The sequence below is a fragment of the Oryx dammah genome, unplaced genomic scaffold, assembly GCF_014754425.2.
Source record: "Oryx dammah isolate SB20612 unplaced genomic scaffold, SCBI_Odam_1.1 HiC_scaffold_11, whole genome shotgun sequence".
In the NCBI taxonomy this organism is placed as follows: domain Eukaryota; kingdom Metazoa; phylum Chordata; class Mammalia; order Artiodactyla; family Bovidae; genus Oryx; species Oryx dammah.
The window spans coordinates 108,735-135,379 of NW_024070195.1; the positions used below are offsets into that span (position 1 = coordinate 108,735).

At 53.6% G+C, this 26,645-nt stretch overlaps 1 protein-coding gene across 8 annotated transcripts in view; it reads left to right on the forward strand.

The window, feature by feature from the left end:
- Positions 1–400: 400 nt before the first annotated feature.
- Positions 401–26,645, forward strand: part of DUSP22 (dual specificity phosphatase 22) — a 47,615-nt gene continuing 21,370 nt past the window's right edge. For 5 of the 8 annotated variants that reach the window (XR_005722696.1, XR_005722695.1, XM_040249412.1 and 2 more), the window contains exons 1-3: positions 6,183–9,957; positions 10,060–10,093; positions 14,727–14,809. Coding sequence is in view for 6 of the 8 variants with exons in the window: in XM_040249412.1 (XP_040105346.1) it covers positions 9,766–9,957; positions 10,060–10,093; positions 14,727–14,809 (309 nt within the window). In the remaining 2 variants the exon portion in view is untranslated. Of the gene's footprint in view, positions 544–5,294; positions 5,518–6,182; positions 9,958–10,059; positions 10,094–14,726; positions 14,810–26,645 lie in introns of those variants that run through there. The other 3 variants (XM_040249416.1, XM_040249415.1, XM_040249414.1) reach the window with 2 other exon arrangements.

The window sequence follows — 26,645 nt, forward strand, 5'->3', positions numbered from 1 at the left end:
TCCCCACCGGGTAGGGGCGCGCCCGCGTGACCACCGGCCCCGCCCCGACTCGGAACGCGCACGGCGGCGGCGGCTGGGGCGCGCGTGCGCCCTGGCCCGGGCCTCCGAGGAGCCCCCGGCCCCCGGCCCCAGGCCCGGCCGCCGAGGAGCCGTCACTCCGGGGGGGCTCCGACCCCGGGAGCCTTGTCCCCGTCCCCCGGGAGACAACTCCCTTTGCCCTGGCCCAGCCGCCAAGGAGTCGTGTCCACAAGTCCGGGGGTCCGGCGGGCCAGGGCCCAGCTCGCTGGGGGGCGGCGGGGTGGCGGGGGGGACGCGCGCACCCCTTCCCACCGCGGCGCCGGCGCCTCTGCCTGGCGGCCGGGAAGCCCGGGGGCGGAGCGCAGGCCGGAGCGGAGCGGTCGGACCGGCCGGGCGGCTCGCGAGCCCAGCGCTTGGTCCGCGGGAGCGCGCGCCTCCTCGCCCGCCCCACATGCCCTGAGTGCGCCTGCCGCCGCGCCCCGGGCGCCAGACCGCGCGGCCGCCATGGGGAATGGGATGAACAAGGTAACGCGCCCCGCGCCCCCTGCGCCCCCCACCCCGGCCTCCCTGCGCGGGGCTTCTGCGGCGAGGGGCGCCCTGCGCGCCCGGGCCCGAGGGCGGGGGCCGCGCTTCCGGGCGGGCGGCGCTCGACCCGCGCGCCGGGCTGAGCGGGGAGGGCTGCGGTTTCTGCCTTCCTCCCCCACCCCCCGCTCCCTGCGCTTCGGCCCCCGCTCCGCTCTAGAAGCGTCACCGCCCACGCCCTTACTAAGCCGGAGGAGCTAAGTGTCTCCTCTTCCGTAGTGTCTTCTTCCCAGATTTTTTACCGTGTGCGGATAACTTTTTTTACGGACAGAAAAGTCGACAGAGGCCTAAATCCTGGGGTGCCTGTAACTGCCCGGGTGTGGGGCGCAGGTTCGGAGCTGCCTTATCGCGGTCGTGCGGCTGCCGCCCGCCTCTGCTCGCCGGCCCCTGCCCAGACCCCTCCCGGCTGTGCCGCTCCTGCGGGGGAGGGGACCGCGCTCCCGCTGCCTGGGGCAAACACGGCGAAGGATTTTGTGATCTGGTACTGCCGGCTTAAAGAAAAGAATACAGAACTTTTTTTAAAAAAGCCCTCATCGAAAGCTGCCTGTTCTCGGGTCTTTGAAGCGGGCCTGGACCAAAGGGTGGACTCTGTCCTCTTCTCCTCCCCGCGGACCCCACTCACCCAGGGTCCTGCTGCGGGGGGTCCACGGCCGACTCGTGGGCCCCGGGTTCCTTCAGTGTCCGCGGCCGAGGCAGGCAGTGAAGGTGCTGCAGGGATACCTGCCTAACTGCTTACCTGCCACGTTCACCGTGTCTTTGAGACTCAGTTTATAAAAGGGCGAGTGTGCGGTTTAGGCCCGCATACCAGAGGATTTTGTTAACCAGGGTCATACCTTGCGAGGGCTTTTTGGGGGGAAGGCGGGTGGCAGTAATCAAGTTTGCAAAGACACCGTTTCTTTCTTGGATAAATACTTGCATCATGTCTCCATTAGCACTAGAATCCATCGGCACCGTGAACTTTTTTTTTTTTTAGTGAAAGCAGAACCTCGAAGGGTCTTCCGCGAGGCAGTGGGGTCTGTTTGCCTTCCCATTAGTTGTGATTATGCCTCAGGTTTATTTTGGTGTTTTTTCTAGCTTTCTCTAGTTGAGGTGTTCACTCTCCACCTTTTTCAGCATTTAATTTGTAGTATTTTTCTATTAAAACTGAAAGAACATACTTAGGGATACAGATCATTGCCTAAGTGTTCAAAATTATTTTCAGATTTTTAGCCAAAGCTGTCTTTTCCATACATGACTGTTACCTTTCAAAGAAAGCAGTATGTTTCTTATTAATGTTATTGACATAATCATCTTGTAGTGTAAGTGGAACCAGTATCTCCAAGGTAGAGAAGGGGAAACCTGAGTGAAGATTTAGAAACACCTGTAAGTCAGTGAGTGTTTATTGTGTGCTCACTGTTACAGGCAGGTGTGAGCTGTGGGGGCCGGGGGGGGTGCCGTGGTGAATGACACAGACAGGTCTTTCATGAAACCTTCAGTAGAGACCAGCAGTTGCCCAACAGAAATATAATGTGAGCTGTATGTGTAATTTAGAATTTTCCAGTAGCTACATTAAAAAAGTAAAAATAATTAAATAATATATTTTATTTAACTGAAATATATTGTGAATATTGTCCTTTCAACATTTAACTAATAGATAAAATCACTGTTTTGTATATATATTTTTTGTACTAAGTCTTCAAGCCTGGTGTATATTTGATGCTGAAATGACATCTCATTTGGGATCAGCCACATTCTAAGTGCTCAGAGTCACTGTGGGTAATGGCTGCTGTATTGCATGACAGCGTGTGTGTGTGTGCACGTGCACGTATGTGTGATTTGAGACAGAGAACACACACACGGTCAGGAGGAGTGGAGGCCCCAGAGGATAGAGAGTCAGAAATAGATGAGATGAGCACAGCCTGGAAGCAGCGTTCAGTGCAGGCCAAGGATCATGTGGAGTAAAGATGTTTAAGCTGAAATCTGAAGAACTGCTCAAAGTTGCAAGATTGTTTAGTGGCAAAGTAGATTGCTGGAAGCCGGAAATTAAAAACCTTAACTAGAACTTGTTCATGTATTATTGTGTGACTTGGAACTAGGCTTCATTTCCTCTGTAAGAAAAGGAGTGGCTGGTCTGCAAACTCAGTGGAAGTAGTGTAAGGTGCTAGCCGTAGAGATGCCTTTCTAAGAACATTCAGAGCCTAAAAACACAAGCCCTTGGAACTGAAAACTTGATTTGCAAAGTGTGTGTGGGTCCTGAGGTGCCTGGCACAAGATTTATTTCCCATCTCACGAAAATCGGTCATCCTTGGCCAAGGAGAACTTATGAACCAAACAATGCAGATTCTGTTCTCACTGTTTTGAATACAGCAGGTTTTATTTCTGACCCATGTCCTTGTGGAGGGTCTTCTCATCAACGCGTGCCAGTCTCCTATGTGGCAGAACATTGTGCCCATGCCGGCTAGGTGTACATAGCGTTCTACACAGCTCAAGAAGGGCAGGGGAAGAGGCGTTTGTGTTCTGGGCAGTTAAAGATGATGAGGAGACAGAGAAAAGAGTGCGGCAGTTGCTGACCTTTTTGAGTCTCTTCTTGTGTGCCTGCAGCTTATCACCAGCCCTAGGAGGTCAGTATGCCTTATCTGCCTGTTCGTGCAGATTGGGAAATGGTCACTCAGATTAAGTGGCATGACTAAGGTCCTAAAGCTAGGAAGTGGCGGAACTGGTTTTGAACCCAGCTGCCACTGATTTTGATGATAGTAGAAGTCTTTACTTTAAACTAGAATGCCAGTTTAATCCAAGTGATTTCTAAAGATGCTGGAAAATAACCTGAAAAGAGCTCCCCAGAGTCCCAAATTAGTTGTAAAATAGGAAAAAGCCATCTCCTGTCTTCCTTCATGTTTGATATGGATAAAGAGGAGAGGGGAAGGTGAGGCAACCAAGACTGGCCAAGGTGTGTGCCAAGGCCTGTTTTGAACTTCACCACGTAGGGTAACTCATCGAACCCCCAGACCGCCATTCCATCCCTAGGCATTTACAGGTACCCAGGCCCGAGTCACCCACTGGGTGAGTGGCAGAGCCTGGACTCAAGGCCCAGTTGCCTGGCTCTTTTCTTCATACCGACTGCCTAGCTGTGCTGCTAAAGGCCAGTCTGGCAAGTGCCTCAAGTAAGATCAGGTTAAACTCAACAGGTTGCTGCAAGCAAATGTGTTTCTGTGGAGTCTTTGAAAATTCCTAGTTGAGTCCAAGCTCTCTCCAGGGTCTCACCACAACATCTTTTGGGGAAGGACCTGTAAAGAAAAGTCCTCATTCTCATCTTATTAGTCTTAAGTACAATGAAAACTGATTAAAAACAACAATCAGATCTCTCTGGCTAAGCATCATACTAGAGAAATGTGCACGTTTTTATCTTGTCAGCCAGAACCAATGACCTAACAGTGGGCTGGAGCGTTGCCATCCTTGGGAAGCTTGTGAGCACCAGGTTTGGCTCAGTTCATCAGTCCTGTTCAGGGACCTCTTTCCTCCTCACTGCCTTGTCTTCCCTGAAAGCAGCCTACGTGGTGGAAGTGATGCCACCCTAGCCTTTCATGGGAGACTTGCTCTTGGCAGTGGGAGGTCGATCCTTCCCTGAGTGCATTGCCTTGCTATGAGAAGTGCACTGTTGTGAAAGAAAGGGGCATAGCTGTCAGCCTGATTTGGGGTGTCCACCACCCTGCTGTTGCATGGGTGTGTTCTTGAACGAGTCACTCAGTGTTCCTAAGCAGCAGTTTCTTTATTGCCCTTGATTAGTAGGGATGGTGGTTTGCTTAGCTAGTCTCCTTATTTGTTTTAAAATGAGTACAATGTGGCCTCCCCCAATTACTACCCAGATTCTTGGAGAAACAGATGAGAATGTGAGAATGTACGAGAAGACAGTTTCTGCAAACTGCAAAGTACAGATTACTGTTGTCATTTAGTCGCTAAGTTGTGTCCTGCTCTTTGTGACCCCAGGACTGTAGCCCACCAGGTTCCTCTGTCCATGGGATTTCCCAGGCAAGAATACTGGCGTGGGTTGCCATTTCCTGGAGCAGTCATCTCAAATGAGATCTGAGTGACCAGCAGCCATCAGGTAGACGACGGGGCACCAACGCCCTCATCAGAGGGAAAGGACTTGCCCCCTTAGAGCCTAGGACATCCTCACATGGCACGCACAGGCCTTCTTTGATCTGTCCTCACTTCTCGCCGTGGGATGATGGCTTCACTCCCACTGTGTTCTCAATTCTGGCTTGAGTCCCAACTCGGTGCACTGATCAGCCACTTCGCCCTCCAGGAGCCAGGAGGTGCCTGAGCCTGCTGGAACATTGTTTCATTTCATTTTCTCTTTCTTTGTCCTTAGGGATTACCAGTAGCAATTATATTGGGGAGATCTACCAGTCAAATATTTAGAGTTTTAAGTTTGAGTTGAGGCTGACTGATGTAGACATTTAAAATGTATGGGCTTTTTATTCTCCTTGAAAACAAAAATGTAGCTTCTCTCTCTGTCAGTGGCCAGTTCTCCAGCTTTCCTGGATCTTGTCTTATAGCTCTATATGGAAGAAACTACAGAAGTTGGGATTGAGCAGTTGGCTCAGATGGTAAAGAATCTGCCTGCAATGCAGGAGACCTGGGTTTGATCCATGGGTTGGGAAGATCCCCTGGAGGAGGGCATGGCAACCGACTCCAATATTCTTGCCTTGAGAACCCCATGGACAGAGGAGACTGGCAGGCTAAGTCCATGGAGTCGCAAAGAGCCAGACACAGCTGAGCAACTTAGCATGCAATTTGCTTTCTATTTCCAGCACTTGAAACTGTAATTTACTCTCCCGGTCTGGAAAATGGAGTTGAAAGTTTACTCACTCAACTCTGTCCTCTCTTTACAATTAAAATATTTAAATGCATATAAATGTGCAGCCTGCATGGCTTCAGGTGAGTTGCCTCCCTGATGTTGCTGAGGGCAGACCTCTGTCCTTGCCGGCGCTTGGCCTGGGGCTCTGATCTCCTTCAACCGCCCCACACCCGCAGCCAGCGCAATTGGCACAGTTTTGTTGGCCTCGACCTTCCCGGAGCAGAAAGGGGCAAAGCGGGATCTCTCATGCCTCACCCTCGGTGGTTTTCTGTCTCTCTCCTCTTTGCCTGGCCCCTCCCACCTGGCTCATGTTGCTCATCCATTCATTGAAGAGACATTCACCTAAGTAGTGATCTGCTGATCAGGCAGCAACCACTCAGGGTTAGAGAAAACGTATTCACAGATACGATGCAGACAGCACACAGGGGTCATAGTCATTTATCACAACAGTTAAGGGTTTTAAAAATAAACAGTTGACAGTGTTTGACGATGGCGCTGTTTCTCATGAGACCTAGATGCTGGAGCTGGGGAGCCTGACTTGTGTCTCTGCCTCATCACCTCCGGGTGTGGGGCGGAGGCTAAAGGCATCGAAACCTCCATCCCTGAAGGACAGCTCTTGTTGAGGTATCTAATTTCCCAGAGCTGTTTGGAGCCCTGGGAAGAGTTTAATCTGGAGTCACACAGTCAACTGGGCACCTTGAAGGCAGGTTCAGGAACCCTTTGGGGGACAAAGCCAGAGGTAGGGGGGTCTCTAAGAAGCTGTGTCGGCAGATCTGATGGAAGCTGGACAAAGGCCTGCACCACGGTCTGCAGAGGAGCAGACTGGTTGGGATTCCAGGGAGGCGTGGAAGCCAGTGCTGACCAAGGTGGGAAGGACGCCCAGAGGAAGGCGGACTCCCGCTGGTCCCTGCGGTGCCGAGTGGGGGTGGGGGTGGGGCTGCTCTCCCAGGTGGGCGGGGCTTTGCTGCCCTGTGACTTGCTTGAAGATTTGTGCAGTTTATTTACATTTGTGTGTTTTTTCTGGGTTGAAAGGCCTACATCCGGATGCCTAGTTGTAAGCATCAGAATCCAAATGAGTCTGCTTGAGGTGAAACAGGGCAGAAGGCCGGGAGGGCTGGAGAACCAGATTCAGGCAACTCTGCCAGGAGCAGACCCTAGGACTGGTCTGGGGAGAGCGTCTCTGCAGCTGCCCCAAGGTGCTGCCGCTGCTGCCACTGCCAGTGGGCTCTGCGGGTGCTGCCAGCCCTGCGCCCCCTCTACCAGGCAGGGTGCTGGTGGGTGCTGCGCTGTCTCTGCTCCAGCCCGGAGCAGCCACGGAGGCCTGCTGCCACTGTAGCAGAGAGCCAATGGGCTGGAGGCTGGTGCTGCCTGCCAGGCTCCAAAGCGGGGTCTTCCAAGTCTTGGAAACCAGTACACAGCTGTCGGTTGCAGGGTTTGTAACTCTCAAGCAGACCCATGGGATGAAGGGCCCCAACCAGTGAGGGTCTCTGCCTTCTCTAGTGAGAATACTGGGAGCAGAGCAGGCGATATTCCAGGGTGGAGCTGGTCGGGGAGCCTGGGCTGTCTGGCTTGGTGGGGACTGAAGAGAAGTGGGGTCCTTCAGGGGCAGGAGGCCACGGTGAAAGTTTCTGTTTGGCTCCGTTTTCTTTGGAAAGGGTTTGCCATCAAACATTTTGATCTAGAAGAGGACCCAACGAGAATGTGACTTTCAAAGGTTAATTTGATGAAATAGATAAGTTCAGTGGCTACTTCTGCAGCCTATGAGGTTCCAGACTGGGTTCCTTGGCCCCATAGCCAAGGGCCAAGGGCTGCGATGGGGCTCGGGGTAGTGGAGTGCAGGGGGCTGAGCATCGAGAGGAGAGCTCCAAGGGGCTCGTTCAGGACCCGTGGGGTCGTGGTTCGAGGGTAGCAGAGCCCAGAAGTGATATATTCACACACCCCTGTTTCTTCTATTTAAAGATAATATGAAACGTATTTGCTTTTGTTTAGTAGGTAAGATAGTAGAAGTACAAAGAGAAGGAAAAATGGGTCATAAAATCTTTTCCCCAGTTAGCCCACTTGAATTTCTGAAGAACCTAAATGGAGTTGTGTGTGCGCACTATATGGAAACGTGTCCTTCCTGACCTCCAGACCCCAGCACCCCATCAGGGTAAGCACCAAGGAAGGCATTCCTTCATACTCATTTTGATGTTTCTGAGATACAGTAAATACAAATACTTCCTTCTAACCGCCCCACACACCCAGCATCTTGGTGGCATTTGACCTAGAGCCCTGGACACCTGCAGGGCTGCCCGTCTCTGCACCCTCCACATCACCTCCTCCACACCCGCTCCCAGGAGAGACCCACCTCTCGCAGGGCTGGCCATCTCCACCGTTCCGCTGCGCATCCTCCTCTCTCCAGGCCTACTCCTCTGGGATATCAGGGCCCCACAAAGGTCCTTGGGGACCCTAGAGGGGCCACGGTGCCCCCTCCTCTCTGGGCGAGGGGCTCAACAAGGAAAGTGGGACGCTGGCAGGCCGAGCCTGTCTTTGCCACACTGTGTCCCCTGTGCCCAGAGGGTGTCCGTGTGTGGCTGGAGCTCAGTAAACCATCCGTCCACTGGAGCCCATTCTGCTACTCTGGGCAGGCAGACCTGCTCTGCGACTATGGTGTGGTCTGTTGTAACTGTCAGCTGTTCATGGTCAGTGTTGTGAAAGAAAAATAATTTCAGCACATTAAAAATGACAGTGAAGATTTTATTCAAGACATTACAAGTGAAAGATGGGGTGCTACTCCCAGTACAACAGGGGCAGGTGAGTGGATGGAAGATCACTGACGGAACTTGGTTAGATGCTAAGGGTGGAGGAAGAGGAGCTTGGCTGATACTAAGAGCGGGTGGATGCTTGACAGCTGGCTTAGCAGGATTCTTTGCTAAGTGTGGCCAAGGACCAGGCCTGTAGAGGAGACTCAGAGGAGCCTGAGCAGCGCTTGGTCCGGGAGGCTGTCTTTGTCCCCATCAGTGGAAAGAACCGTGCTGGTTTTGCCCTCGAATGTCTCATAAAGACAGGACAGGCCCTGCGGGGTGGGAGATGGTAATAACAAAGCCCCGCACAGGCAAGAGCTGCCAGGGACCGCAGGCTGAGCGTCTCCCGGGCGAGCTTGCGCCGTTCTCCCGTTCTAGAACAGGAATTGAGAACTGCCTGGTGCACCCTCGCTCCCGGGAGAGCTCCACAGACTGTTTCAGGAGAGGCCTGTTGCGTGCTTTGTCTCCTTGGCAGTGGATGCCGGGGTTTCCTCTGAGACACGGTTTTGTATTTCCTGGTTCCAGGGAGAATCCTGCCTGCCTCAGGCTGTGACTTCAGGCGGCAGCAGACGCCCTCATTCCCCTGGGGTGCTTTCCAAGCCAGTTTTGGCTCTCAGCGTGTTGAGTCAGCCAGACTGACCACAGGGCCCAGTGCCCACGTCCCTTCTGGGTCTTGCCTCTTGTCCTGGAGTGATTATTAGCAGAATCTCTTTTCACTGTCTTGAGTGTCCCATCTCGGCCAATTAGTCCCACGGTTCCCAGCACAGATGCTGAGCCTGTGTCCTGGTAGGTCCCTGCAGTCACTTTTTGGCAGCAGCTGAGTGTCAGGAAGGTGCTCGAAAGAATCCACACAGCTGATGAACATTACTGCCCCTGCTCTCAGCTTTCTTACCGGGAGTGGAGAGAAGAGGGAGTGCGAAGCCGAGAGGAGTGCTTGGTGGTGGCCGATGGGGGTGTCGCCAGGGCACGGGGCTTGCGGCGGGGTGTCACGGCGGCCAGTATGCTGCGTGCACGTGGAAATCACATCGGCGGTATAGCTTCCCGGGAGGTGTCTGTATTTGAATTTCAGAGTTTCCATACAGAGTGTTGCAGGGCGGAGGTTGGCTTCATATTCTGCAAAGTGGAGGGTACCTGTGACCTGTAGTCACCCATTCTCACCTCAGATCTGCTGAATCTCTGTGTCGAGCCTAGGGCTTTCCAGAAATCTGATTCTGGCGTGAGAGAACCTTAGAAGAAGTAGACGTTTTGGAGTAAATGTGTGTTCTTCTTGCACGTTTAGACAGTTCACTCACTCAGTTAGCAACTCTCTACTGAATGGTCATCATGGGCTAAGCCCTGGGCTGGGCGCTGGGTCTGCAGCCCAGCAGAGGGGACTGCCCTCCGCCTGGTGATGCCCACGACAGCATCGCCTGAAGGGAGCACAGAGGACTGGGGCACTGAAGCAGGAGCCCCCAGACGTGGGGCTGGGGCTCAGGTCAGGCCTCCGCAGGCTGTGCGGTGGGGCTGAGGCCCAAAGGATGGGGCGCAGGAGGGGAGGGACAGCAGATGCGAGTCCTCAGACGGCGGCGGCCGGGTCGGCTGGGTGCTGGAGCCGGGGCAGAGGGGCTGGGGGACAGGAGGCGGGACGGGAGGAGGGGCCGTGGAGACTCTGGTTTGGGGCGGGACTCAGAATGCGGTGAACACTGTGAGGCCTGGAGACAAGGAGGCCTTTGGGTCTGTCTGAGAAGCTGCTGGGAGGTAGGTGTGGTGGGCACAGGCCTCGGGAGGGCCCAGCCTCTGTGTCGAATGCCATCAGCCTGAAACCTGTAACACTCCTGTCTGGTCTGTGTCTCCCCATAGATCCTGCCTGGCCTGTATATTGGCAACTTCAAAGGTGAGTTCTCTTTCCATTATTGTGGTAGAATATGCAAGAAACTATTAACTACGCCGTTCTAACCTTTTTTAAGCAGCAGTTCAGCGGCAGTAAGTACATTCTCACCGTTGTGCAGCCGTCACCCCATCCCCAGCCCGCTTTCGTTTCCAGCCAAGTCTCTGTCCTCACTAGACACTACTTCCTGTCCTGCACCCCAGCCCTTGGAAACCACCCTCCTGCTGCTTGTCTCGGAGTCTGACTGCTCCGGGCCTCGTGTGAGCCGGCGCCTATGGTCCTCCTGTGACCGGCTTACTTCACGGAGCTTGACGTCGCTCTTCGTTGCTGTAGCTTGCGTCGTAATTTCCTTCCTTGTTAAGACTGAACAGTAGTGTGTGGGTGAGCCATGTCCTTCACCTGTGGATAGACACGGGTGTCTTTTGCCAGTGGTGAGCTTGCTTTTTTAAAGCTCAGCTTTAGGCTCTCATGCGTGATGGAGTCGAGGTGTGGACTCTGTGCAGTCTGGTCTGGACAGGACCACCACCGGTAGCCTTATCCTTGCACCCCAGCATCTCGGCCCATGGCTCAGAGAGTGGTGTAGAGAGCCCTGCAGCGTCCACCTTGACCTCTGACCTTCATTTAACTGTACACACATGTTGGAGTTTTATTATCAAAAGAGGATGGCTAAAAGGCACATTTAGCAGTCATATAACTTGCTTATCATCTTTATCACTTTTATTTTCTAGTTAGTAATAAATTTTCAGAGACCGTTTTTTAAGTCACCTGGGGAAAATAACTGGCAGTTTCATCTCTAGCCGATTATTCTTCTCACACATTTCTCTGCAACTTCTTTGATATTTATTGATATGCTATTAGCTATTGACTTTTCATTTTTAGCTTATTTGTCTCAAAATGCTCTGTAGTTGCAAAGGTGAGTAGAAAGGCACAGAGCAAAGTGTGCGGGGAGAGGAGGGGAGGGGGGAGGGGGGCAGGGGCTGGCCCCACCGCCCGTGTGTGGGGGGAGGGTGGGTGTGCTGTCACGGCTGGGCCGGACACAGGCAGCAACAAGCCTGCCATGCTGGTGGGGAGTCCCTCCTCACCACGCCTCCCTTTCTGGACACACGCACTGGAACACACTCCTGTCTGTTTTCTGGTTGTGTAAATCTGCAAGTTCAGGTTCACACTGACTCTTAAAACAATCTCTGACATCTCTGCCCTGATATTCATGTCCTCTTCCCCAAGCACACTGGACTGACAGCAGCTCATTGCTGCTAGAAGGTGTTAAAAATAGCCCTGGAGTTCCTAAATTAGTAAGCTCTTTGTTCTGAGAAAGCAGCGAGTGCTTTGTGGCAGGTAGGCGAGTTGGGCTGGAATGCCTGAACATCTTTATGGTTATTTAATGAGTTGTTATTAATGGTTTCGTGGGGAGAGGGGAATGTCTTTGAGTTTGGAAACAATATGGAATTTAGGATAAATTCTTGGATGTAGAATTGCTGGGTGAATATTTTTACAAATCAAAAACTGTAATAAAACCCAACCAAATTTAAGACTTCTGCCAGGTGTCCCAGCACACTTGCAGATGGCAGGCCTTGGTCTGAGCAGCAGAGGACTGAGTTCCCCTAAGACTCCCTGCTCAGGGAGGGCTTGTGCGCATGTGCTGGGCGGGCTGAAGCCCCCAAGGCCGGTCCAGCTACACGTGACTCCTTACCGTAGTGCCCGGCTGCAGACAGCCGGGTGCGTGCCGTCATCGGCAGTGCACCTACGCCTGTGGACAGACACGTGTTCGTGGGAAGAGCTGTCCCAAGGTGTGTGTGTGCGGATGGCGCCACCACAGAACGGAAAGGCTGGGCTGGGGCTGGACTGGGAGTGCAGGCAGCAGAAGGGGCAGAAGCGCCTCCTGGAGCCTCTTCTGTGCTCTTAGGGGCCCAGCGGGCAGGTTTCCTGATCTGTGGCACCAAGTGTGGTTAGGTTCAAAACAAAGTGATTTTGTCTTCAAACCACCTTTTTTGTTGTTGTTTACCTTAATCTGTGTTACAAGTGTATATTCACGGGGCGATGAAAATAGTCTAAAGTTAGGTTGTGGTGATGGTTAGACAATTCTGAATATACTGAAAACCATTGAATTGTACACTTTAAAAGGGTGAATGATCTCAGTAACACTTTTTTTTCCCACTTTATTTTTCAAATTGAAGGATAATTGCTTTACAGAATTCTGTTTTCGGTCACACATCAACAAGAGCCAGTCATCGGCGGCCCCTCCCTCCTGAACCTCCCTTGCATCTCCCTCTCCATCCCACTCCTCTAGACTGTCACAGAGCCCCTGTTCGGGTTTCCTGAGTCACACAGCAGATTCCTGTTGGCTATCTGTTTTGCAGGAGGTGCGGTAAGTTTCCACCTCACTCTCTGTACATCTCTCCCTCCCCACCCGCCATGTCCTTGGGCCTGTTCTCTGTGTCTGTTTATCCACTGCTGTTCTATCTCACTAACACTGTTTTTTAAAAAAAGGAAAAAAGAACGTATATATAAACAGTTACTATGGATATGAGTTTGAGCAAACTCAGGGAGATGCTGATGGACAGAGAAGCCTGGTGTGCTGTAGTTCATGGGGTCACAAAGAGTCGGACACGACTTAGCAACTGAACAATAACAAAACAGTTATTGATTTTCCAACTTCGTTCCTGGGTGGAGTCAGAATCTGGAAGCTCCTGGCCCACAGTGTCTCCTCCAACTGTGCAGACCCTCCCCGTGCCCCTCCCACCCCAGCAGCTCTGAACCCTCTCCTACTGGCTGCCTCACCTTGTCTGGGAGCCTAATGTTCCAGCTTGACCGTTTCACTACTTGTCCAAAACATACAGCCTGGTGGGGATTGGAAAATCACATTTGAGTTAAAATGTGGGGGATGCCTGTCTCTGGACCCTAAATAAGTCCAGTTCCTGCCAAGTTCAAAGCTCACCTAGATCACAACTTGGTGTAGTTTGGGGCTTGAAGGCTGGATGAGTCCCCATGTAATGGGTTGAAAGGCTGTTTGAGGTGGTTGGAGCAATTAAGAGAGTCAAAATAAAGCCAGCATTTTTGTATTACTTTTAAGATTATTTTCCTGACTTCAGAAGTGGTATATGCTTATTGAAAAATGTTTTAGAACGGTGCTTCTTCGTTTCTACTATTACTCACTAAGGCCTATTCGGAATGTGGCCCTCCCATAGACCTTGAACTAAGTTGGAGCCCAGGAATCTGCCTTTTTAAAAAAATCCGGGAGGTTCTTAGGCATGTTGAGCTTTTACAACCATCCGCTTTGAACACACACACGCAAACGATAGAGAAGAAACCACGCGCGTTTCTGTCTCTCCGGATGGCCGCTGTCTCCTCCCTGCACAGCTGCCCCCGGGCTTGCTGCCTCTGCGTCTTCACCGGCTGAGCCCGTGCTGTGCTTGCAGCGTGGTGCCTGCTCCCCTAGCCCCCGTTTCATGCTGCGTCCTGAGCGCTTTCTCATGGCGCTAATATTCTCCAGAAACAGAATGATCAGACATTCGGTTCTCAGTCATCTTACCCTTTAGAAAACGTGTCCGGGGCGTGGGCCTCCTCTCCCGCGGCACCCTGCTCTGTAGATAGCAGGAGTTCCAGCTTGAGGAGATTCGCGTGGCTTTCTTCTCTGGGTAGGTTCATAGGAAGGGAATATAATTTGGTATCTCCTTAGTTTCATATGCAGATAATTTAATAGCCAGATGACTTATGAATTACTTTGCTTGGACTTTCCAGAAAGTATCCATTTTTAGTTTAGCATAAGTGGATACAGTTGTTGTAAACCACGTCACACCTGCATCTGGGCCCATTCCCTGCTGCTGGACATTATAGTCGGTTAGTCTCTGGCAGGTTCCTGTATCTTAGACAGAAGATTGTTTTGTATTTAATTTTACCTTAGATTACTAATCATTAAGAGGTAATTAAAAATATTTGAAAAATCTTTCTTTTTCCATGTTTTGTGTGAATAGCTGCAGTGAGGGTCTGCAACTTAATAAGTATCAGCTACAACATGACTTAGTGGTTCATTTCCTTTAAACAGCAATAATCATCATTATAATATTTATCAGTCTACATACTTTTCAAGTTTTATATGACCGCTTTGTATCAAAAGACTTGTCAGTCAGAAATAAACTGAGTTATCTGCAGAATACCTAAAAGCAGTAACTCTAGGTTCCGTTTGTTGTTCAGTTGCTAAGTTGTATCCAACTTTTGCAACCCCATGGACTACAGCACGCCAGGCTTCCCTGTCCTTTCACTATCTCCTGGAGTTTGCTCAAACTTATGTCCATTGAGACAGTGATGCCATCCAGCCATCTCTGTTGTCCTCTTCCCCTCCTGCCCTCAATCTTTCCCAGTATCAGAGTCTTTTCCAGTGAGTCAGCTCTTCGCATCAGGTGGCCAAAGTATTGGAGCTTCAGCTTCAGCATCAGTCCTTCCAATGAATATTCAGGGTTGATTTCCTTTAGGATTGATTGAATTGATCTTCTTGCAGTCCAAGGGACTCTCAAGCACCTCAAGCACCACAATTCAATTTCGAATTTTTAAGAAAGAAACATGCAAGTAATTCTGTGTTTTTTCCTTAAGGAGTAATTCACTTGCAGAAAATACTAAAATCTCCCCCTTTCTTCTGTGGCAGATGCCAGAGACGCAGAACAGTTGAGCAAGAACAAGGTGACACACATCCTGTCTGTGCACGACAGCGCCAGGCCGATGCTGGAGGTGAGGGCGCCGGTCCACGCACCTGTCCGTGCGGTGCCCCTGGGCGGGGGAGCTGGCCAGGCAGCGTGTGCTCTGCAGCAGCAATTCCGTGCCCTGGCTGCGCTGAGCCTGTGCTTGGCCACGCCTGGGCCTGGGCCTCGGGCTGGGCTGGGCCGGCAGCGGGGTGCTTCTTGTCCTCACCACCCTCCTGTTTTGTCACTACCTTGACTTTGTTGGCTGAACACCGAAGAACAGGCTGATGCAGTGTTTCCCTTTAGATTTTAAGGACATTTAAAACCCATTTTCATTCCTTTCAGAATTACCTCCTGTTTTAGAATCCCAAAGAATTCGTGCTGCTCGTTTCCTGCTTTCTTTTTCCATTTGCGCTGAACTATCATTTGCATTTCGGAAGACAAGGCCTCGTAGGATAGATTTGTCCCTAGAGATTTTCTGGTGCTTCTCTCTGCAGACGGTCAGTGAAGAAGCTGCTGTTGTGTTTCAGGTTTTAAATAGGATGTGTCTGCCTGTACACTGATTCCAAAAACATCTTCAATTTTACCCTAATGGATGGTTTGAGCTGTTGGCTGGGAGCACAGTCGCTCTCTGTTTATTAGCCTTGCCAAAGCCCAAGCTACCTCTTTTTAGAAAATAGTGTGAATATGGTTGTGCAACGTATGTGTGTGTGTGTTTCTGTTTCAGGGTGGGGTATTGGAAGGGAGGTGTGGCTCATTCTGAAAGAGCCACGTTCGTGTGGCTCATCATTCAAGCAGTTCTCACTAAAATTCATATTACACAAGAGTAGGTAATATATTCTTATTTCAAAGTTATCAGTTTTCCCTGGCCATTAGAGCTGCTGGATTTCAGTCAGTGTCCAAAAAGATGAGAACTTCGAGTAATAAGCAATTCAACTGGCATCACCGTAAGAGGACCGCAGGAGCTGAACAGGCTCTTGCTCTGGATCCGAGCTCGCAGTTCCCTCTGCTGCTTTGACTCATGGTTTTGTTAAGGCGCTATAATTTGTGCTGCAGCATGGTTTTATTGGAAACCACAGCAACAAAGCATCATTGTTTCGGAGGCTGACATCTCCTTTGAAAATAGGTATCTGTTTTCCATGTATCAACAATAGTTTGTTAAACACATGGCCAAGCGATGGCCTAGGTGATAAGTTAAATGTAAGCTGCTCATGACTGACTTCCTCTTCAATCACAAGAGGAGGCTTAGGTTTCCTTTATTTTAATAAACTGCATCAACGTCCTGCCTACCCTGACCCTCCAGGCTGCCTCGTGGCGTTGTACCCCGCTGCCCACAGTCGCCGTCACATAGGAAGCCAGCCAGGAGTCTGTGCCACCGCCACTTCTGCCCACAGAGCTGGCCTTCAAGTCTCAGAGGAAAGAACCCCACCCTCGCTTGTCCCACCTCCCACTTGACACTCAGGAGCAGGGGCTGGAGGGCTGGCGAGTGGAGCCCGTGCGATTGCAACCTGGTGTAGACAGAACACTGTTGATGTAAAAGTGCCAGTGCTCTGGGTAGACTGTGTCCCCTCACCAGCCGTGACTGCGTGTCCTCTTTACTCCCTGTGAGAAACAAGGGACACTGTGCCTTTTCCCCATGAGACGGCCTCTTTCACTTGGAGATGTCCTGCTTCAGGCCTCGGGTGCTGTTATTATCTCCCTCAGTAAGTACTTTCCTGTGATCTCATGTCTACTTCAAGTTAGACCTCTGTTTTATAGCATAACATAGTTTATCACTGTCCTTCTTATTTTATTCATTTTTAACTTCACGAGTGATTCATGAGCATGTTCTTATTTTAAACATTAAAGCCATAGATTCTTGATTGCACAAGTGGGAAAAACAGAGGCGTTAAAGTGGTGTGAATGAGCCTGCCCGCCTTCAGGGAATGGACAGAGGGAGTCTGCCAGGGCCCTGGGAGTTCCAGGCCTTCCCCGAGCCCTCTACCTGGTGTGCAAATGTAGTCATCTCTCTTAAATTTCAAACTCAGCTCCAGAAGCCATAGTCTCACTAGGCTGAGACGAGTCTGGGAAGTTATCTCTGCGTTGTGCTCGTCTGAGCCTTGGAGGAGAGCAGGACCGGGATGGGGTGACAGGCTGCGCTGAAAGCCAGCCTGGCGAGGGCGGGCGGGACAGGGCACAGGAGACGACAGGGCCGCGACCTCCTCCCTGTCTGGGGTCTTCAAAGCCCAGCGTGTTCATGGAATGCACCCCAGCCTTCTCTGGGCAGACCCAGGCTGGGGCGGGCATTACTGTCTAAAATTGAGAGGGTTTGGTCCTGTCACATCCTAGTGGAAGTTCTAGGGATCTGGAGACTCTGGCTGGGGGAGTGCCAAGTCATGCCTCCTGGCGGGGCCCCGCCTCCACGGGACCACCTGCTCATCACCAGGGCCTAGCACGTCACCTCTAGCAAGTGGCAGAGCTGGGGAGGGGCCGTTGCCTTGTAACTTAATTTCAAATAGGAATTAAGCCCAAACTGTAATTATATCATTGAAGGAGGAACATCCCTTCCTCTGACTCCACGTTGAGGGCCGGGCAGGGGAGCTGCTTCTGCTGAAAACATTTCCCTTTTTTGTGAGATGTGTCTTCAGCGCCTACTAGTTGCTCCAGATTTGAGGGGGTGGTGAAAACTGCTGTCACAAAGACAGCGCTCTTTCAAATCAGAAACCCCATGTTGTTTGTAGGTGCGGAGGAAGTAATATTGAGCAATGAAAGGTTTCTCCCTTCCCCTGAGAAAAGAACCAGAGGCCTGTCTTTCTAATGTAAGAATTTCAGAGTTTGTTTCATTTTTCGTGTTGGTATTTAACCAGAGCACCTGCAGGAAACAACTATTTTTCACTATTAACAAAAATACTTTTAAAGTGTTCTCATTCCTTCACTGGGCTAATGACACAAAGAATTTAATTTTAAAGTGATTTCTATTTTCAGATTAAATAGAAAAAAATGGTTTGCATACGTATGTTCACAACAGGGCATCGTGTGCTGCCAGATAGGTATTTTGAGCTTGAGTTCAGCTTGGATATCCTCCCCATTTTGAGTTGTGACTTGTATTTTGAACCGTTTATGCGTTTGTTTTTGTTTTCAAGATCAGGATGTTTTCATGGGCCAGCATTTATTCCTGGCGATTCTGTTTTATATCTTCTTTAACATGAAAACCATTTTTTTGAGGTGTCCAGGCTCAGAATTCAGCGTTGTTTGCAGCTGACCGCTTCCGCTGGCTCTGATCCTTCCTGTGTCTGTGTGTCTGTACATACAGGTGTGTGTCTCCCAGAGACGCCGGGTCTGTGTGGACAGTGGTCCCGACTGCCTGAGGGGCTCCTGGAGGGGCTGGCCCCCTGCCACCCGTCTGTCTGGTGGCCCCCTCTGTTTCTCGCCCTCAGAAGCTCTGCTGCCTTCCCAGATGTATACAAGCCCACCCAAGGTGTGCGGGGCCACTTGAAGTTTACGAGGCTTGCTTCTGTGTCCACGTCTCTCCCCCTCCCTCCTCTCGCGCCCACCCCCGATGAGCCCTCCCGTCCCTCAGAGCTGCGCCCGCTCTTGGTCTGAGAAGGGCACTCCAGTGCCTGCCAGCCTCAGGCCTGCTGCCCTAACCCTGTAATGTCTGAGGTCATCAAGTGGCGGTCCAGCCTCTGTCCTCCTGCGCTGGCCCTAGGCCACTGCGGGCAGCGGGTTTCCTGGTCTCCCCAGCACTCAGCCCAGCTCTGGCTCTGAGTGTGGTTCTGGCAGACTCCGTGCCGAGCGCTTCTCAGCCTCACCGCCAGGTGAGAAGCCATGCCTCTGGGTCCTCTGACTGACTGCAGGGTGCCGAAGAAGAGTGGACTCTCACTGACCGCAGCGCTCGGTGAGGTCAGAGGTCGGGTAGCGCAGGGCTGCCTCCCCGGGCACCCCCACTGTCAGGAAGCGCAGCTGGTGTGGCCTGCAGTCCAGAGGAGCCTGTTGCTAAGCTCCCACCACCGGGTGACGCTCCTGTAACTCCGACGGGTCTGTCTCAGTGGTCTTCCGGCTGCCTTGGGTCTGCATCAGAAGCCTGGGCCTACAAGGACAGTGCCGTCTCAGATATGGACAGTGGGTGATTAATTAAAAGAAGACTTCCCACAGCAAGGCAGCTGAGGTGGGGGCAGAGTTCGCTGAGACCTCGTCTCAGGCCCCGGGGGTTTGGAGGCAGACCGTGGGAAGCTGAGAGTTCTCCCCGGGCTCCAGGCCTGCATTCTGATTCACAGGGAGACTTGTACCCCCTTGTCTTCCTCAGAGGCTTCCTAGGCAGAGCCAGCTCTGCCCTCCTCCCAACCTGGTGACCTTGCCAGCTTGGCTCTTAGGACCCCGAGCCCCCTCCTGTCCACGACCTTCATGTCACGGGAACTATTGCCATGAGCCAGAGCCTGTTGGACGCCACACGCCTCGTCCCGGGCACACGGGTGTGGGCAAGAGGCTCCCTGCGGGTCTGCTTGTGAGCCTGTTGGATGCCACAGGCCTCGTCCCGGGCACACGGGTGCGGGCAGGAGGCTCCCTGCGGGTCTGCTTGTGAGCCTGTTGGACGCCACACACCTCGTCCCGGGCACACGGGTGCGGGCAGGAGGCTCCCTGCGGGTCTGCTTGTGATCGGGAAGCTGGAGCCGGCCCTCACACCCAGCAGAAAGGCCCTGGCCAGTGGTGATGCCTCTGTAGAAAAGAAATGCTCTGCAGCCATTCAAAAAGAAGAGGAGAGCTTATACGTATGCAGAGGAAACAGTTAACTGCTAAGCAAAAGAAGCAAGTTGTGGGCTAATACCCACACTGTGATCCCATTTATGTACATTACACATTAATAATGTACTCCTGTATGTACAAATATGGGGCTTCCCAGGTGGGTGCTAGTGGTTAAGAACCTGCCTGCCAGTGCAGGAGACTTGGGTTTGACCCCTGGGTCGGGAAGATCCCCTAGAGAAAGGCATGGAAACCCTCCTCAGTATTCTTGCCTGGAGAATCCCATGGACAGAGGAGCCTGGCGGGCGACAGTCCTTAGGGTTGCAAAGAGTTGGGCACAGCTGAAGTGACCTAGCATGTGTACACGCACATACATGTGTGTAAAGGCACAGGTAAGAGTTTGCAGGGACCATGTCATACTCCTAGGATTGACAAAGGGGAGTCAGTGAAGAGGGTGGGAACACAGAGTGTCACTTTTTTCTTATTTTCCTCAATGGGAGGGTCTTCATAGTATCTTTTTGGATGGAGGGATCATGAAAGGAAGATAAGCAGGTGGCCACCTCTTGGAGTCTAGACCAGTGACAGGCAGGCTGCACTTGGATGTCTAGGCGTGGCTGGAACGGGTTCTGTGTTTGGCAACAGTGTCCCCCATGGATTCACATGTACATGTGTGACCTCAGACGTGCTGCGTGCTCGTCACCCGTGGCCAGTGCCCACAAAGACATCCTGATCTTCAGAGGGGGGACAGCCCGTGGCACACCTTCTGACCGTATCCATCTTATTTTCAGCATCAGTTGTGTTTCCCTTTGACTGCTTCAGTTGAGTGAGTTGATGCCCTTTTGGAGCTCACGGATCCCCTGGTGACGCAGGTTGGACACTGGGCAGGAAGTCCTGTTCGGAGTGGCTGGCGTGGATGAGTTCGGTCACTTACTGGCATTGCCACCCGCCGCACTCTGGTCACTGCTGCTGAGGCTCAGGGCCTTGAAAGCTGCTCGCTGACGGGCCTGGGGCAGCTCTCAGCTTGACAGCTGTCGCCATCTCTCCACTGAGTCCTTGTGTGTCGGTGGCACGACCTGCACTGAAGGCTTGCAGGTTTCGTGTGTTGAGGTAAATTTGTTTGAAGCCAACCCCAGACTTAAATAGAAATGACTCAAATAGAAATGATTATGGTAGGTATCGAAAACTGTCTAGTAATCTCTCTTTCTTAAATCCAGCTGTGTCTGAGTTCCGTGTGTGGGGGCAGTCGAGTGCAAAGAGGGTGGCCCCCACCACGCCGGCCCCTGACTTCTGGCTTTCTGTGCCAAGTGGGGGTCTAGAGCTGGAATCCCAGCTTGGATGGGCCAGAGGGGCAGAGATCGTCAGGGGCTCATTGGTTCTAGAGAGGAAAGAGGCCTTCTCGTCTCTGAGTGAGCGTGCTGTGCTAACTGCCTGGCTCCCTGGAGCCCCTGCCCTTCAGCTGTGGGTGGTCTCTTCACTTCGCACTCTTACCGATCGGCCACACCATGCAAGTGAAGACTCGCACAGCACTCTCCTTCCTAGACGCTCCTCTCAAGGCCCAGTTTTACGAGCGTCTCCTGTTGAGCCCCCTGTGCGCTCGGGCCTGAGATTTGTGCCAAGCGCTGCTCCTCCTGCAGGGGTGGGGGTGCTCCTGGGTCGGACCCCTCCCAGTCCTCTGGGGGGTATGACGGGGAGGATCTGCCGGGACTCGCAAACCAAGGGCTCAGGAGAGGTGAGGACCGTGCCTGCTGCCTGCTGCTCCAGCTGGGATGGCAGCCTGGACGCGCTGCGACAGCATGGCCTGCGAGAGCCGGAGCAGGTGGCCAGGGCGCCCGCTGTTCTCTTCATGAAGAGCCTTGTTCCGTGGGCTGGGGGTTGGGAAGACTTTGTGAAGAGGAGTGGTGAGGCAGCCTGGCAGGACTGGTATGTCCGGTTCAGGGGGAGGTGTGTCTCAAGTGGGACCAGCCCTTCCTGAATGGTCAGGAAGGGGGAAATGAGCCCTGGGGCCATAGGACACGTGTGGATGGCGGCTGGGTACCGAGTGGCTAGGGTGGTCAGCACGGTGGGACGAGGGTGGTGCCATCTTCAGTTCTCTTTTTGGCTAAATTGGGCGTTATTCCTCACATTGAGCAAATGCTGGTTAAGTGCATACCTCGTAGCAGGGATTGGGTATAAAACACAGTGAGAAGTAAGGTGCGGCCCAGCACCAGGAGATGGGCTTGGAAATCCTGAACCACGCAGACTCGTGCCTTCACTGCAGAGCTGAGGGGCTGGGGCCACCTCCCTGCTGGGTCCTACGGGCCTCGCCACGGGGCCGGCTCCATGGAGCGACCCTGGACCTGCGGGGGGCCCAGGTGTGCAGGCGTAGGCAGGCTCCAGGACGCCAGAGGGCTCAGCTGAGCAGGTCTGCAGGGAGCCAGGCTGGAGGGCGCACAGGGGGGACCAGGGAAGTTTCATGTGTCAAGCTGAGGAGTCTGAGCTCCATCCTGTGTGAAGCAGTCAGCAAAGGTTCACGAGCAAAGTCAGGTGACACACTCACGTTTCCTTCCCAGGAGGTGGGAGTCGGTAGAGCTGAAGGACTGTCAGCAGGAAGACGGAGGGTATACTGCACTCATGCCTGAGGTTGATGGAGCACACGCCCTTGTCTTAGAAGGGCCCCAGCCCGAGGGCACTCACTTTTGTGGGGACTTACTTTCGTGGGGCCTCAGCGTCAGCATGTTCCTGGGTCCAGGTCAGGACAGTGCAGCAGACCAGAGGGAGCCCCGCATGTTGTGGCGGCCGGCGGTGGGCCCGTGGGTGTTGAGGGTGTTGCAGGCTCCTTGGGAGAAGGGCCTTCAACTCTATAGTCAGAAGTTTGAATGAGCAGTTAAAGGTGGTTAGTTGGTTAAGACCCAAAGCAGAGTTAAACGGCTCTATGGGGGCCGTTGTTGTTTTCAGCCACAGGAAAAATACTGATTTAAATGTAGCCTGGTTTACTGAAGCCTGGTTTAAGCAAATCTGCTACCTGCGGGGCTCCTATAATTCATTCTTGGGTAGCTGCTGCCCCTGGGCCCTGCGCCTGCCAGGCCTGCAAGGGAAGCAGGCCCACCTGGCCCAAAGCTTGTGGGAAGCAGCGGCCCCAGACGGTAGGCTGGCCTCGCTGTGGCCGAGGCCCTGCCGTCCCCTCTCTTGCTCTGACTGCTGGGATGGTTTGGAGCCTGCTTGTGCCCCGAGGCAGAGGCTGGTGTCAGGCCCCAGGTCTGGATGGAGGGACTGTTCCTCTCCTTTCAGTTGTCACCACAAGGAGCACAGATGTCATTTCAACATTCGTAACTGGGCAGGGTGTCTCCACCAGCTCTGCCCTCTCATCCAAGGGAAGACCAGTGAGTGCGTGGTGAGGGGGCGGCGGCTGCTGCAGCCCCGGCTGCCAGAGTGGACGCTGTGCGTCTGGGTCTGAGTGAGAGCCTCCTTCTCTGGAGGGCCAGCTGTGGGCCTTGTCCCAGCTACAGGAACAGCGGAGCCTGAGAAAGGAGAGGCCGTCCAGTGTTGCTCCCGTAGCCGGGAGGGATGCTGCCCTGACGCGTGTGGTCACCTGGGGCAGCAGAGTGGAGCCCGGACCTCGGCTTCGGCCTTCTGGTCTGGGGAGTTGTCCTTAAGCCAAGACATTTAAAGGTCATTCCAGAATGTGCTCGCTGTCAGAGTAGTCGGGACCTGGTGATGATGGGCCTGGTCCCGCCTGAATTTACCTGTTCAACCAGACCAGTCCCCCAGCCTCCAGGTGGAAGCCACACCCAGGTCCACAGATGGACCCAAAGTGACTGGAGTCAGGCTGCGTTCATCCAGACGCCCTGACTCACGCTCCCAACTCGCGCACCTGAACTGACCCCTCCCCACGCTCCTGCTGCAGCCCCTGCACTCACTCGGGCTTCTTGACCAGTGCTTTCCACCAGGCATCTTTCGGCCCTGCCCACCCCAGGGACCGCTGGCCTCCCCACACTGTTCTCCTCTCTGTGCCCACTGCGAGAGGATGCAGCTGTCAAAATAAAAATAGCCGTCAGATTGCTTTCAGTGGCAGCTGGTGGGGAGGGAGGGAGGGCTTGGTGAAGACTGCCCTTCAAGGAAGGCCTGGGATGCTGATCAGCCTTAGAGCCGAGTGAAGAAGCCCCCGGTCCTGTTGGGGGCTGGGCACCCACAGTGCAGTATGACCTGTGTGCCAGGGAGCTCAGTGGTCTCTGACCCCCACACGTACCTCCCTCAGAGAGAGAGGATGCACTTCCTGTTGCCCAGGGGAGGCGGGAGCCATGGGCTCGTGTACTGGCCGGCACCGCGTCTGTGTGTCCTGATCTGACCCTACCCCCACAGGACTGGCCAGCTGCCAGGCTAGGGACAGCGCCCTGCTCTGGGTCCGTGTTTGCTCACCCTTTTGGGGGTCTAATCCCACTTGGAGGATGCGACGTCATGCCCAAGGGACCTGGAATGCTGCTTAGGAAAAACTGCTCACGTTCTGAGGCTCGGTAGGACATGCGCTGGAGGACACGCAGCAGCCTGTAGGAAGGTCTCGTCCCGTCGCGAGGGGTGGAGTCTGGACTCAGGTGCTCAGTTACCTGTGAAAGGAGCACAAACAACATCCCAGATGCTCTGCTCGTCCCCGAGGCAGGAGCCAGCACCGCCCTTCCCGCAGAAGGTGAGCGTGGTGGGCCAGGCGGCTGGCACACGATCCTCAGGCCCCGCTGCCTCTGCAGCCTGATCTGTGCTGCCGACGACACATGCCTGGTTCCTTCACCAGCACTTCCAGCCACTCAGCATGTCACACATTGAACCTTATCTCCTTGTTTAAAAGAGTCCTGTGCTGGAAGGAAACCCCTCGGCCCCTCTTTCTAGGGAGCAAGGCGCGGGGCTGAGCATGAGCGGTAGTTTGGAGTCGGGCGACCCCACCGTGTCCCCACACCTCCCGCACGAGAGACGAGCTCCCGGTTGTCATGGGACTGTGGGAAGCGTCTCCATCTGGGCAGGGCTCGGCGCACGTCCGTCAAGGGCCAGGTGGTGAGTGCATCAGGGTGCTCTCTGCCTCCCCTCTCACCCGTGTCGTGACAGGAGCCGCGGGTGACACGCAGATGGCAGGCGAGGCTGTGTCCCGATGCACGTGGGCCTGTGTGTCAGCTCCGGTCCTCATGGCTGGGTGGCAGGGTTCGCAGCAGGCACACCTCAGTGACAGAGCCTGCGTGTTCCTGGAGCCCGCATCAGGCCTGAAGCTTGGGGCTACTGCGTCCCCAGTGCAACGCACACCTGAGAAGTCCTGAGCACCCGGCCTGCCTCCACTGCAGGGACGTTTTTCCACGGTTAGTGGGTCCGGCCCATGCGTCCCACGGAGCCGTTCAGAGCACGCAGGACACGCACATGGAGGCTGTCGGGCTGCCTGGCCGGCGCTGTGCATCCTGCCAGCCACAGGGGTGCTGGCTCCCTGGACACAGGCTCTTAAGGCACGCAGGAGTTTAAGATTCCAGGAATGGATCCCCTCCCTTCTTTCAGTGACCCATTATTGATGATGGCTGGAGAGAGAGGAGCTAGGCTGCAGCAAGAACCGAGCGAGGACCCAGCTTGACGGGGACGGTCTGACGGGGAGCCCGGTCCTCCCACGCCGACACTGTCCTGCCCTGGCGGCGGTTAGGGCAGTCTCTAGAGTCCGCCTGGGCCAGAGAAGCAAGGCGGGGAGGGCTTTCCGAGGAAGCATCCCGCCCCCAGACTCCTGAGGGAGAAAAGGACCCACGGCGCCTGGAGAGCACAGGACGCCGGAGACGCGGGCGACCAGCGGGTGGGCTAGGCGAGCTGGCGGGAGGGGTGGCGTTGCGGTGGAAGGCGGGGCTTGGGAGGGTCGTCTTCGCTTTGCTGACGGGCCGTTTGACCAGCCAAGATGGACAGTTAGATGAAGCTCCGCCTTTGTGTCTTTTACAGCGGACTGTCCACTGATCACTCCCAGAGAGAGCTTCATCCACGACAACTGTCAGCGTGGCCCTGTAGAGTCAGCACCTGTTAGGTGACCCTGTAGAGTTGCTCGGTTTGGGGAGATTTTGCCTAAACTGTTCCGTTTTCATGAGTCACGTCAGGCACACCCCCCAGCAGGAAGAACCCAGAAGAGGGTTGGGTGGTGTGGCTGGCGTGGCCTCCCCATCGCCCACCCGTGAGGCCCAAGGAGCTCGGACACACCGACTGTGCCCACTTTAGCAAAAGGAGTTGGAGCAAAAATAAGCGCTTGGCTTCTCCATCTGTGGACCTGGCCAGTCAGATGCATGTCATCTTTTGACTAACCTGAAAGAAGCCAGCAGGTGCTGCAGGGCTCTCATTTGCATCTTCTCTCACAAAATCAAGCTGAAGGCTAAATCTTGTCTCTCCACTCTGACCTTCCCACCCCTCCCCACCCACCGGGCACCACAGAGTTCTTGGAAGTTGTTATTTGTGGTAGAGTTTCCTAAATTTAGCCGGCGCAGAACAATCAGTGGCCAACGGGGACGTTAAGAAAATGCTTCGTCAGTTTAGAGCCGGGACTTCAGACGTTTTACGTGTAGCTAAGGGAGGGTTGCCTTCTGCGTGGTTTTCTACAGCAGTTTCTCTGAGGCTTGTGCTGGGGCATCAACAGCTAAACAGAGAGGTGGTGGGGCCCCACCCTCTGGACCTTCCCTGCTCAGTGTTTTATGCTGACGTGCAGACGCAGCCTCTGCGCGTATAATTTGTACTGTTTCTCCTTAAAACGCTAACTGGTGACAGTTCTTAAACTGAGGAGAAATACTAATCGGCGTGCCAGGACTTGGGTCTGGCCTCCACGTATATGAATGATCTGGGCATCCACGTGGGCTCTCTCCACGGTGAGACTCTGCCGAGGTTGGGGGCGGGTGAGCAGTAACAGACCGCGGGGCCGTCAAACCTGGCCCGTTTGTCCGTAAGCAATTTCAGGTCAGCAGTTGCCATCTTTTGGTCTGTGACCTTTAAGAGTGTGCCCACACTGATTTTTTCAGGGTTTACCTACCTTTAGGTTTATATAAAAGTTCAGAAGCTGTCGAATTCACAGAGAAAGTAGAAGGTTCTGAGGGGCTGAGGCAGGGTGGGGGTTAGTGTTTGGTGGGGAAAGTTTCTTTTGGGGAAGATGAAAGTGGTCTAGAGACAGATGGTGGGAATGTGGATGTGAACACATGTAA